Genomic DNA, 14,555 nt, shown 5'->3' with positions numbered 1-14,555 from the left:
GGCACTTTGCGATAGTGTTATCAAGTCAAATAGACAAAAAATGCATAAATATGATCAGAAGCTTTTAAAAGAGCTGTTAAATATCTCTATGATCCTGCAGTTTCGCGGTAGTCCTGGCGAAAAAAAAAATATATTGCTGCTACCTATGCAAAAAAAAGCGATTTCTCTTGTATTTCAAGAACTGGGGCTCAAACCTGCAGTCTAGGGTTTTAATCGCCCTGATTCCAATGGTCTGATATGCAGTAAATTTGCATTAGTAACTACACGCTTTTAAAAACAATGGATGAATTAATAAATGAATCGCATGTTCAAAACTTCAACAAACTAAACAGATGGTTTCAAAAATCATCAATATTTGTTTCAAAACTTTATTTAGGCATGAATTTTTATACTTTTGAATGAAATAAAATAAAAAGGAAAACTTCAGACGAAAGAGGATTCTTCTAAAATGGTCAAATTAAATTGAAAGCAATAAATGTATTTATTCTAATAAATGTAAATTTTCTTTCCTGTTGTAACCTTGATTAGTACTTCGATTCTCCTTCTTTTGTTTTGTTGAAGCTTTGGAAAATGTCTAACGGCAAATAAAAAAAAATCAGTCAACGGTATAGCCAATGTTGATGCGTTCTCAATGTTAATGCGTAATGCGACTCAATGAAGATACATACTTGATCAACTTCAATATATTTGACCCAGTCCATTCATTATAGCGCGAATGTTAGAATAGAGTAAATAAATAACCAGTATCCAATTGAGTAAAATTATGTAAGACTAAAACCCTCACATTTTGTTGCCAAGGAGGAATTGAGAAGAATTGTATATATCAGAGAAAACCTAATAATCTATGTTGTGTAGTAAGATGGTTTTTATTAAAACTATTTTTAGATAAATCTCTTAGAATAGCTAATTTAGTAGCTTGCCTAGAAGGAATTCTTTGGAGGTACTCACCGGCCTATTTATAAATATATATTATTTCAGTGTTTCAGTGGTATCATAAATTAATAGAAAGCTGATTTTTTTATGATCTAAAAATGTAAATTTTATTGCTTGATGTTTATTCTATAAATCACAAATATTAAATATAATTTTTTCTTTTAAATTGCTTGTCAAAACAGAGACCACATTTTAAATTATTGGCGAAAATTTGTCCAAGAAAGTAGGGTTTTTGTAACTGCACTCATATTGCAACAAGCTATAGTCGAATAGCCTAAGGGTAATCCAAAAAGCTATTGCTATTTTTCTAGAATGCTAATGAAAAATGACCTTTTCTCGAAAAAGATCTTGAACCCTATTTAGGGGTGGTCCAAAAACCCATTGCTATTTTTCCAGAATGCCAAAGAAAAGTGGTGTTTCCCAAAAAGAGGTCTTTTACTATACTTGGGGGTGGTCCAAAAACCCATTGCTATTTTTCCAGAATGCCAAAGAAAAGTGGCCTTTCCCAAAAAGAGGTCTTTTACCCTACTTAGGGGTGGTCCAAAAACCCATTGCTATTTTTCTGGAATGCCAAAGAAAAGTGGTGTTTCCCAAAAAGAGGTCGTTTACCCTACTTAGGGGTGGTCCAAAAACCCATTGCTATTTTTCTGGAATGCCAAAGAAAAGTGGTCTTTCCTAAAAAGAGGTCTTTTACCCTACTTAGGGTTGGTCCAAAAACCCATTGCTATTTTTCCAGAATGCCAAAGAAAAGTGGTCTTTCCCAAAAAGAGGTCTTTTACCCTACTTAGTCGAAAAGACCATTTTATCCCACTTGGTGTATAAGAAGGTATTTGCATGGATTAAACTTTGATGGAAAGCTGCATTCGATTAAACAGAAAATTATAAACCATAGTAACACTGGTTATGGAAATCAGAATTTGAATTGTTTTCTCCTTGGAGCATTATTTCCTCGCCTAGCTGTTTCGGCTTTCCAATTTGTAAGATAATGCACTACATCACCCTTCTTCCATTTCCTTTCTAAGTAAGGTGGAAAACTCTAACCCTCTATTTCAATTTCCATACTGTTTAAGATAAAAGACAATTTAAGCTGTTTTCTAACTCGGTTATGAAGTTCTGTGAATGATAGTCCTATATTTCAGTGGGGAAATAAAATACATTTGCTTCTAATTCTTTCTCACCAGAAACAAATGTATTTTTTGGTCGTTGTAAAGAATGTAATTTTGTCCGATTAAAAATATGCTTAACAAATTTAATTAGTTCTATTCATGAGGTTGTTATTTCTTTTCTTTTGTGTTTTTATTTGGCCCATTCTGGAAATATTTTTGACAATTTCACCGTTCTTTCCCACTGTTAACAATTTCACCGTTAACTTAAAAAAAAAAAAAAAAAAAAAAAAAAAAAAAAAAATCCCAGTATAAAGTAAATGTCATGTTTAATTTAAATGTTTATTCCAAGTTTTAAGTGTGTGTTTTTTTTTCAATGACCGTTTTTCCAAGTATTAAGTAGTACTATTAGGTTAATGTAGTGTTTCATTTAAGTGTTTTATGATGATCGCTGATCTAAGTTCATGTTATTTGTGCCTTTCATTTATGTTATTTTACAATGTTCATGGCCGTATATTTGGCTTTAAAATACACTTCTCTATCTAATATGCAGAATACTTGTACCAAAAACATTTTGCATGCAGACCCGCTATACTTAACTTCCCCCCTAATATGCAAATCTATAGCCCAAATTTATTTCCCCAGTAACGAAGAAACTAACGAAAAAATCTGGCGAGTTCTCGAATTTTACACAGCGTAAACCTGAGTGAGTGGCGCATAATATACAAGTACCAAAATTCCTTCCCCCTACGGAAAAAAAACTCAAATAAAATTTTCAAATTTGGAAAGCCTTATTTTCCACATGGGGAGGGGGTAAACGCCGGCCACCATCTGTACCACATGCGAAGTTTGGTTAATGCTAATGAAATAAAACAAAATAGGATGAAAATATAATATTTGAGAAACAAATTTGGCCTATATTTTTGCACATTGGGGGGGGGGTAAAGCATAGCATATATTAAATGCGTAGCCTAACCCAACCTATGTACCTTTTAGTCCCCCTAAACCCCAAAAAACTAAAGTTTAAATATGGTTCCCGGAGTGACAAACCAGTTGTAATACCTATCTTTATTCAGCGTCTCGTATAAGTACCGGGTAGCTCCGCGCGTGTGTTACAGATATTAGAACTGTACCAAAGTTCTTCTTGAGACATATCATTTTTAACGTTTGTGGGGTTGACAACTGCCGTATTCAATTGGTGACGAAGAAACAGAATCATATTGTTGTTCCCGCAACGCTTGTCGGTGAAGCCGATCTAAGGTTGCTCATTGTTGTTCCCGTAACGTTAGTCGATGAAGCCGATCTAAGGCTGCTGCAAAACTTAAGATTGCCCTAGAAACATAAATATAGTAATTTTTTAATCTGATTGTTTATTTTTTATTATATCGTTTAGATGTTTAAATTAATTGTTTGTTTTGACTTTCGTTCAATTTAGCAGACTATTGTTATACAGCAAAAGCATTGTGTGTTTATTTAAATTTATTATGAAACTGGCTAATAACTTTTATTGAAATTATTTCTGAAACAGAACATAGCTTTGTATTTGCTTTTTTCCCATTGTAAGATAAATGTCTTTAATTTGGCACTCGTGACTTTTTTTCGCTCCTTTTTCGTCTTTTATTCGCTTACCTTAAATACTGCTACAAATCTTAGACAGGTATATTTAGGTTTAGCTTTCAAAAGTATTTCGGCTTAGTACAAGATGCCCAATTTTGCTGGGGAATACAAGTCACTCCTTGTCCTCACCATAATATCTGGCAATAACGTTTTTTGAATGATTTTGTGCTAGCAAAATTAAACTTTGAAACACAACTTCATAGAATCGATTAATTCTGAATGAAAAATAATTCTGCTGTCATTATCTTCTATATAGTGTAAAAATGCATTGTACAAATATTGCAATTGCTGATAATTCTAAGAAAAGCGGGGACTCATTCACACTAATCCTCATGATTATGTTAAATCCGGTTAATCAAAGTTGCTATATTTTGCTTATAAAGTAATATTTAACTGGCATGCTTGATTCCGGTCTATATCTTTTGTCCCTTTGTGATTTTTATTTCGTTTTTTTTTTTTTTTTTTTTTTTTTTTTTTTTTTTTGTAGAACCTCCTCTCGAGAGGCAGAGAAGTAACTTTTATGTCTTCAATCTAGGGTCGATTTAAGCCGATTTAGGGGTTTCATTAAAGAAAGAAAACGCGACTTTATAGTAAGGATTTATTTTAAGTTTTGTTTTTCAGATCAGTGAAAACCTCACCTATTGCCTTCAATCAGACTGTTAGAATTTCTCTGTGGTTTTAACATGCATCAGGCTCGCAGGGGAGAGGGAGGATGTATTCGTTATATTATCTCCTGTAAAAATGCTTGTTTACGTGTCTGGTCTTTTTGTCGGAATTTGTTTTAGAAATCACTACATCATTACTTTCTTTCCTTTTTAAGCATCTGAAATCGTTAGTTGTTGTTGTTGTTGGTTTTTTTTTTTTTTTTTTTTTTTTTTTTTTTTTTTTACTGGTTTGATTTTAAATCTATAATAAATTTGGGCTCATGAATTTAAAGCCACTGTTGAGTAGTTTTGGCTTTATGTGCAGATTCATTACTTTCTTTCCTTTTTAAGCATCTGAAATCGTTAGTTGTTGTGTTTTTTTTTTTTTTTTTTTTTAGTCCTTAGCCTTTGATTACTCAACTTAGCAAACAAAATCGGTCAGAACACAGTCATTAAGCAATGCTGCCAGTTATCTGATTAAGGATAAAAGAATAAACAAACTCGTGAGAGGCAGCAGATGCTAATCTTTTGCAAAAGATAGCTGTATTTTATTATTTTGCGTGTTACTTTAAACATAATATGAAAAAAAAATAATGTCACTGACCTGAAGTTTTACCAAAAACAAAAAAAAACAACCTACAAGGCTAAATTCACACTTTTAAAAAAATACTTTTTTTTAATATACTTTAATATATATATATATATATATATATATATATATATATATATATATATATATATATATATATATATATATATATATATATATATATATATATATATATATATATATATATACCTAGTCCTGTCGTAAATATCGATACAATGTATTTAACTAAAAAAAAAACTACTGGTTTGATTTTAAATTTATAATAAATTTGGGCTCATGAATTTAAAGCCACTGTTGAGTAGTTTTGGCTTTATGTGCAGATTCAGGGTCCTGTTGTAAGTAAGTAAGTAAATGTGACGGTACATGATAATTAAAGTAAACAATGGTAGAGTTGATATCTGTTTCGTTGCCCTTTAGTCAGAAAGTGCAATTAAGCGCTGGAGGCAAGCCACCCTGTGCTTTTACACACCCTTTTTGCTTACCTTTCTCGGATTTCTCCAGGTACCCATTTAGAGTTGGGTCGACTCTGGCTAAGCTTACAGAGTAACACCCTGACCCGCGTCCCAAACCAAGAAACTGGCCACGCCAGGGATCGAACCCGTGCGCCTTGGACAAAGAAATTTCAACCCAGCGCACGTCCACTTAGCCAGACGGCTCTGTGGCCGTCATATCCATGGTCTATTTTGAAACATGAATTTAGTTTAGGGGTTCTACTACATATGTTAAAATGTCCTGCTGATAATTTCTCGCCGCCGTTTTAACATCCTTTTCAAAAAAAAAAATGTAAAGAAATGACGCCGTCATGGGACACCCCCATTTATTAGTAGTGACCATTGGCTCTGAGCCAGTCCAGACCTTAATCCACTTGACTACAAATTGTGGTCAGTTTTAGAGGGCATTGTCTGCACAAGACGTCGCCATAATCTGGATTCATTGAAGCAGGCACTGGTAGAAGCTGTGGACAATTTTTCTCAAGATGTCCTCCGTATAGCGATCGATGAATGGCCTACCAGACTTAGTCGGTGTATTCATGCAAATGGTGGTCATTTTGAATATTTTTTTTGTAGTTTGTAGTTATTATATCAGCAATAAAATATGCAAAAATGTTTCAAATCAAACCAGTAGTTTAATTTTTTTTTTTAGTTAAATACCTTTAATTATATATATATATATATATATATATATATATATATATATATATATATATATATATATATATATATATATATCGAAGTACCAATAGCGGCCAAAGGACTCCATTGAAAAATAAAAAAAAGTAATTGACGATAATCACAATCTCCCTATAAGGAAAAACCATTGTGCCCTCTCTCGTGAAATTTTTGCCCTCGGAATAAATTTCCTCATAGTCATAAGTCCCTGATTATGATAGTTTTCTTTTATTTTGAGCTAGGTGCACTACATGTGGTAATTGTGGACACTTTTGCGATTGATGACGACTAAAAAGGCAACTTTTGTCTTTTTGAACATCTTTCTCGGTTCAATAGACAAAATCTACCACGATACCTAAACAGAGTGGTGGGACATCCCTCTTTATCTTGGTCCAAAGGATCACACTTGTGTGCATCAGTGTTTTCCACCATTTTCTATATAACCTGATGTTTTTAAAATAATTGCTCACACTTTTTTTCTCTTTTTTTATTTGAATTTGGATGACAGAGTATTGTCAAGATTATACGACATTCAATCAAGTGATGATTTGATATTTTTTTTTTTAGATCTTCTCACGAGTTGGACAAGTACTGAAGATTGTAACATTTACCAAGAATAGTAAGTGCCATTCAATTACTCAAACCTATTTGTCATTAGTTGTGGTATAGTTTGTCTCCTCCTTTTCTTATTTTGCTTATGGCAATTGAGCCAGGAAAAGCGGTTTTTTGTACAGGGCAATGTACCCATAAATTTTCACTTTTATATGAATTAATGACTGCATCTAATACGCAAATAACATTGTGTATTTTTAAACAAAAAAGTGCCAATTTCTTTTGTGGTTCATTTGCTACAGGATAGTTTAGATGCCAGTCCCTCTAAAATTAATTTTTAAGTCCCTTTCTTGCATCGTGATAAAAGTAGAACGTATCTCATTAAGCTCAGTTTGAAGGAGGGGGGGTGGAAATGACTAGGTAGCATTTGGTAAATATTTTCGAAAATCAATTACGTTTTAGAGTCAAAGAATTGGGACCAAAAGTCAAACTCAAGTGTAAAGATCGGCGGATCGAAGAGGAAGCAGCCCACCTCATTACGAATATTTTTTCTTTTAAGTTCTTGTGTAGCTCCTTACCTTCAGTTGAAAAACTTGTTTTTCTTGTTTATTTAATTATTCACTGTTTTTCCAATCATGATCAAGGCTACGGGCCCCGTAAACCACACTTCCAGTTTCTTACTGTTAATTTAACTAAATAAAACAAGTTCTTTTAACTGAAAATAAGGAGCGACATTAAAACTTAAAACGAACAGAAAATATTCCGTATATGAAAGGGGCTGTCCCCTCCTCAACGCCTCGCTCTTCAAAGTTTTTTATTGTTTTAAAAGATAAAGTTGTGAGACAGAGTCAAACTTTAGCATGAAGAGCGAGGCGTTGAGGATGGGACAGCCCTTTTTATATACAAAATAATTACTGTTCGTTTTGAGTTTTTATGTTGCTCCTTATTTTCAGTTAAAAAAACTAGTTTTTTTAGTTAATACCCGAACATTTTTGAATTAATACAGCTTTGGTTTTGGCTCTCCATACATGAATAGTTGAAACGAAATTTGCATATTAATTTTCCTTTTTTGACTAAATGGCTTTCTCAAAATTTTGTTCTGACGTAACTTACAAATTAACTTACGTAACGAATTTCTACATTCGTATGTTTTTATTACGTATATTAGGGAGTTCGCTCCCTAGTCAATACCTCGCTCTTTACACTAAAGTTCGAATTTTGTTCGAATAACAAACCCCTGAATCACACAGGCCTGTTAATTAGAATAGATAGCTCTTTTGAAAGTACTAAAAAAATTTAGCGTAAAGAGCGAGGTATTGACTAGAGGGCGAACCACCTCATATAGGTAATGATTTCTGTTAGTTTTAAGTTTTAATGTTGCTCCCTACTTTCAGTTGAAAAAAACTTCTTTTTTTATTTAATTTCTGATCGTTTTTTAAATAATGTCCCTTCCCCCAAAGAAAGATCCACCAAGGAAAGATCCTCCCCCGTATCCCCAACACTGACCCGACCCACGACTAGAAAAAAATTCCTCCTGAAAACACCAGTATACTTCCCAAAAACCAATACAATATGTAAACAATGGGCAAAGTTTATAACTTGCAGCCCTTCCCCCGGGAACTGTGGGGGTTAAGTCATCCTCAAAGACATCTTAATTAGATTTTCGACTATGCTGAACAAAATGGCTATCTCAAAATTTTGATTGGATGACTTCGGGAAAAGAATGGGCGTGGGAGGGGGCCAAGTTGCCCTCCAATTTTTTTTGTCACTTAAAAGGGGCACTAGAACTTTTAATTTCCGTTTGAATGAGCCCTCTCACGATATTCTAGGACTACTGGATCGATACGATCACCCCTGGGAAAATCAAAAAAAAAATATAAAAAAATAAACACGCATCCGTGATGTTTCTTCTGACAAAAAATACAAAACTCCAGATTTTTGCAGATAGGAACTTGAAACTTCTATAGTAGGGTTCTCTGATACGCTGAATCTGATGTTTTGATTTTCATTAAAGTTCTATGACTTTTAGGGGTTGTTTCCCCTTTTTTTCGAAAATAAGGCAAATTTTCTCAGGTACGTAATTTTTGATGGGTAAGACTAAACTTTATGGAACTTATATATTTGAAATCAGCATACAAATCTGATTCTTCTGATGTATCTATTGGTATCTAAAATTCCGATTTTTAGAGTTTCGTTTACTATTGAGCCGGGTCGCTCCTTACTTACAGTTCGTTACCACGAACTATTTGACTTCATGCACAGTATCAATAATTCTATATTGATTGGTAGCGTGCCGCTTTGTCAGCCTTTCGGCTTATGAATTACAATGTTGGGTAAAATTTAAGTATTTAGTCAAAATTTTCGATGAACAGTAGTTCTGTTGAATAAGACCTTAATAACGTTTTCACTACAGAATATGCGATGGACGGAAAGGGGTATTATTGTTCATATGGATGGAGATTCGTCTTCACTTTTGATCTTTACGCAACTGAAGCCATCGCGATCTCTAAGAATAGGGTTCTCTGATGTGTAAATATATTGTGTACGTATTTAAATACATATGAGCAGGAAAGGATAAATATTACCATTTCAAATTACTGAAAACAAAGCTCCTGGTAGCGCTTGACCCCCCCCCCCCCCAAGAAATTTAGCCCTTATCTCTGTATTCATCCCCTGTAAGTCTAAGCTAATTTCAGAACGCAAAACCAATCCTCAAAATGTCTCCGGTTTCAATTAGGTCTACCTGGCTCTGTCTACATGCCACGTAAGTTACAATCCTATCAGAGACGAAAAACAATCGTCACGGATTGACACAACCAGAATTAGCGTCAATTTTTTCTGCATTGAGGTCAGACTGGACAAGAAACTCATGAATGGTATTTCTAAGCAAATAGGGGTACGAAATTTGAGTCTCTGTTTTTGTGTCTTCCCGATCTTTAATCTTCTGGTCTGAAATAATCAAAGACATTCGAAGTCAAGTGACTGAGCTGAACAAAAGTATTACCAGTCATAGCTAATCAAGGAAGAAAAAGTTTTGGTCTTTCTTTTTTTGACATAATGCGTTTTTTCAAGTGTGTTTTTTCATGGATTAAGATTCGCTTGATCTGATAGCTGATGGATAATTTTCAAGCTTTGAAGAGAAAATCATTGGTCATTTTTTTCGGATGAATCGATATTTAGAAGACAAAAATGTTTCGGCATTCTTACCCCTTACTCTAAGCGTAATCTTTGAAGTTCCCTTGCTCTCCCCATATATTCTCCAAAAGATTTAACTCTATCACCCCAGCCATTGCCGAGATATTACAGATACGGAATTTTGATAACCTGGATGAATATAAAGCATCTAGATTTACCTCACTACTTCACCCTGATATATTCAAATCTGAGCTGGGACTGAAAATGCCACATTTCTTAGGCAGATCGGGGACACTCATTTCTTTGCCCCTACTACCTGACCCTGTAAGTACAAAATACGATGTCCCTTTCTCCCCCCCCCCGCGTACCTGCAACTCTGTGCTCAATCCCCACAAATTTTGCACATATGTCATTTTGATCTCCGGAATAAATGATTTCTTTAGATTTGCTTCTGCTCGTGCTTCACAAGTCCAAATTTAAGCGAAATTTTTGGCCCCCCAAAACCGCTTTGAAGTTTTAACTCTATCCCCTAAGCTGTTCTTGTGGTGATTTTGAAACGCTATTTTTCTAACTTATGTAGATATGGTTTCTTTTGGTCTACATTGCTGCTTCACCGGGAATAGCTTCTAGTCTAACAGGGGTCAAAGTGCCAACAATTGCATACAGACTGAAGACCAAATTTTTAGATACTCCCCTCTGCCCCTCCACATAAGTCAAGATCTGAAGTCCACCCTCCCCCCACGCTCCGTGCCAGTTTCAACTTGATCCCAACAGCTGTTTCCAGGGTTTTGCAGATACGTCGTTTTAATCACCGGGTAACATGATATGTCTTTTGATTTACTTCGCTACTTGTAAAGATGAATATATTTTAATTTCCATAGAGGCTTATAGTTAAAACTGTACTTGTCGGTTATTGGAAACACACCAAAGAATTATGTTTAGGTTAAATCTCAGAAAACCGGAATCATAGCTACAAAACAAGTGATGGATGACACAATTCATTGGACTTAGATAGAATGCATTGGAATTGTATACTTTGGGCTGTATATTTGCACATTAGTGTTGGGGTGGGCGTTAGGTTGGGTTTCCATAATTTTGTTTCTAAAGTATTATTTTATCATCACGTTTTGTTATTTTTCATTAGGATTAACCTAACTTCACTTCTTGGGTGTGTTTCCAGTAACCGACAAGTACCGTTAAAACGTTTAAGTGGACCGGAGGTATAACATTTTTAGCCAATCCCCGTCCCCTTCCCCAGCATAAAATTTGAAGTCCTATCTATTACTTCACTACTTAGAAACTTAAACTGGATCCCCTCAGACGTTCCCGAGACATTGGAGATATGCAATTTTGATAGTCTGGACACTCATGTTTTTTTATTTATCCCTGTTCCTTCTACAAAGTAGAAAATAGAGGTTCCCTTTACCCCCGAGCACCCGAAAAATGTTCCAACTCGATCTCCCAAGCCGTTCTTGAGATATTGCGGGTACCCAGTTTTGTTAACCTGAGTACGTGTAATACGAATCGGTTCACATCGCTACTTAACAGTGAATATATTTTAGTCCCACAGGGACTTAAAGCGTATAAACTTCATGCATATTTTTTGACAAAATATGTTTAGCCCCTCTTTTTCTCCTCCCCAGGTTAAAAGTCGAGGCCATCTTGGTTCCCACTCCCCCCGCACTGCAAAAGAAATCTATCGTAAGGTTTCAATTTGATCTCCTAAGCCGTTCTCAATTTATTATAGACACACCATTTGGATTACATTGTAACGCACGGAGTCTTTTTTCTACCTCATTTCTTAAACGTGTACGGATTATAAGGTCCATAGGAACTTATCAAAATAATAAAAAAAATAGGTTCAATGTCTCCCTATTAACACAATTCACGAATCTATTATGTAATCTGACGTATATTGCATTGGTCAAAATATTACGATGCATAATGCGACAGGAAATTTGATTTTTCTACTTGCAAGATCTGTGCCTAAAAAGTTCACCGGCCAACTCATCAGTGAAGGTGGTGTAAAAATGAATCTTGAATTTCAAAATATACTCTTCTGTAGGAAACCATATGTTAAGTAATTGAATGGTGATGAGGGGCGAGAACTTTTAGATTCATTTCCGGTTGTGTATATCATACGGAGTAAACAACCAATTTCCCCGACTGTGCATCTGCTCTCTTAGGGAACTCGTTTGCTCGTTTCCCAAATTTCCGTGTTTATTATTAAAACTAATCGAAGAAATAAACAAACGACAAAAAGACATGGCATATGGCCTGTTTATATGTGCCTGTTTATTTGACAAATTGGATTGGAAAACAAATGCTCTAAAATTCTGATTATGTTTTGGCTGTTAAGCATCAACATGTATTAACTCCAATTTCTATCGAGATTCTTCAGTTCTATTCTGATTTGATTTCTAAAATATAAAATAAAAAAAAACAAGAATTGATCAATGTGTCCCCTCTTATGTTTGTTTTCTTTATTTTCTTGACCAAGCAATAAACTACGTCGCAGCTTGGAATGTTTTAAATCATAACTTTAAAAAATTAAGAATATGAAGGCTAAGCTTTTAATGTTAGACACCCGATTTACGTCAGGTAGTCATGAGGAGATGGGGGCTATTGGTATTGTTGGTCGAAGCCACCCTCCGAAAAGATTTTTATAGAAATATAAACATCAAATTGGACTAAATTCAGGGACAAGATGTGAAAATACATTCGAATAAATAATTTTGGAAGTGCTAAATCACCAGCCCAAGGAAATCCCGTTGATTTACCGAAATCTTTGGTTGTGTGCATGTATGTGTTCGATCGTTAAGATGTGAAATTTTCAAGTATCCATTTTTGTCAAACGGTTCGTGGGGACAAACTGTAAGGAGCGACTCGAGCTAATAGTAGCCGAAACTCTAAAAAATGGAATTTTGGTAACGATTAACACTGAAAAAGAATTGGTATTGTATGCTGATTTCAAATATATGTTACCATTAATGTCAGGAATTGGTGAGTCTCGACATTCACCGGTGAATGTCCGAAATACCTTTTTCTCCTTGGACTTAGCCAGCGTTGCCAGTCAACTTTTTCAGTGTTATACAAGGTTTGTTGATGACAGGTTAGGTTACGTTGTGTTAAGTTTTTAACCCATTTCTGAGATTTATCACCTAATTTAACCTAGCTTTAACTTTTACCATCAAAGCTTGCACAAGACTGAAAAGGCTGATTCGCAAAGCTAATTGAATCCAAGCCAAGAAAAGAGTACTTCGGACATTCACAGCAACGTATATAAAATTCAATAAGTATGTTGAACATCAAAATATAAGATCCCGAGGGAATTTACTTGATTTTAGAAAAGGACGAAAACACCCCCAAAAAAGTAAGCCATATTAGTGAAAATGACACCATTAGCTCCAGTATATCAGAAAACGCAACTGTAGAGGTTTCGAGCTCCTATCTACAAAAATATGGGATTTTGCTCTTCTTTTTTTTTATATAGAAGAAACGTCACGGATGCGATTTTTTTCTTAGGGGGGATTGTACTGAGCCGATTGTGCTAGAAGATCGGTAGGGAGTGCATTCAAATGAAAATTAAGAGTTCTTTTGCCTTTTTAAGTGACCAAAAATATTGTGCCACGGGAAAGTGGCGTTTTCTGTCATTTCGTGGCACCAAACTGATTTTGCTCCAAAGATTATTCTCCATGACCACACTGCCTTTTCTATGACGAAAACAATAAGAATTCCAAATAGGGATAGGCATGGGCGCCCATATGGGGGGGGGGGGCAGGGGGGCCACTGGCCCCCCCCCGGGCTGAATGATGCTGCAGTATTTTTATATTTTTGTTCTGAGATTTATATTAAATAGCATTAAAAGTAGCAATTATACGAAGTTTGGCCCCCCCCGGGAAGTCAGCTTATGGGCGCCCATGGGGATAGGTCCTTTTATTAGACAGTGCAACGAAAATATAAAACAAAGACTCCAAATATTTCGATGACACAGTCGGTCATCATCATCAGTAGAGTTACTAATTTATCAAAATTAAAACAAACTGCTTTTATACTAAACAAAATAATCACTTCCGGGTCAAAACAAGTTACAGGTCCATTGACTTAAAAAGTTCACTAACTATTCTTAATTTTTTTAATACTGCGTACAAGTTTGAAAAAAGGTGGTACAAGTAAAGGTTTGAGTAAAGGTGGTACAAGTTTCTTCGAAATTGCAGGTCAAAGCAGGTTACCCGTCCATTGACTTAGAAAGTTCACTAACTGTTCTTGAATCTTGTAATACTGCATTGAATATTCTTCTATTTAAAAATGAAATAATGCTGGATTTACTGGTGCTAAATTTATCATTTTATTCTTCTAATAGCACATGAAATGTTGCTGATTCTGAAGTTGGTCTGTCATCCCCATATATACGACGTTACTATTATTCTCCATGACCACACTGCCTTTTCTATGACGGAAACAATAAGAATTTAGAGTCTTTGTTTTATATTTCGTTTCACTGTCTAATAAAAGGACATATCCCTATTTGGAATTCTTATTGTTTTGCTCCAAAGATGACCAGGCTGTTATTGATTGAAAAATTCTGAGATTGCCAATCGATTTAAAAGTGTCATAAAACTATATATTAAGTTTCCCAGTTGCAGAGGAGGCTATGCCGCATGGGGGTGCATTCGCTCCTGAAAACTCATGTAGTGCACTCAAAATAAATGGTTAATATGGATATTTATCTTAATACTTGATTTTACTATGTTGATTCACTTCGTTTTCAATGGAATTATGTATTGGGATG

At 34.8% G+C, this 14,555-nt stretch overlaps 1 protein-coding gene across 5 annotated transcripts in view; it reads left to right on the top strand.

Annotated features, from left to right (window-relative positions):
- Positions 1 to 14,555, top strand: part of heph (polypyrimidine tract-binding protein 1 heph) — a 261,216-nt gene that overhangs the window by 187,888 nt on the left and 58,773 nt on the right. For all 5 annotated transcript variants that reach the window (XM_089100422.1, XM_089100420.1, XM_089100425.1 and 2 more), the window contains one exon: positions 6,644 to 6,695. In XM_089100422.1, the coding sequence (XP_088956548.1) occupies positions 6,644 to 6,695 (52 nt within the window). The remainder of the gene's footprint in view (positions 1 to 6,643; positions 6,696 to 14,555) is intronic.

The sequence above is a fragment of the Artemia sp. Qi Xiang Cuo genome, chromosome 14 (genome assembly GCF_049724085.1).
Source record: "Artemia sp. Qi Xiang Cuo chromosome 14, ASM4972408v1, whole genome shotgun sequence".
In the NCBI taxonomy this organism is placed as follows: domain Eukaryota; kingdom Metazoa; phylum Arthropoda; class Branchiopoda; order Anostraca; family Artemiidae; genus Artemia; species Artemia sp. Qi Xiang Cuo.
Note: the sequence above shows the minus strand (reverse complement) of the source record. Positions and strands in the feature narration are given on the sequence as shown.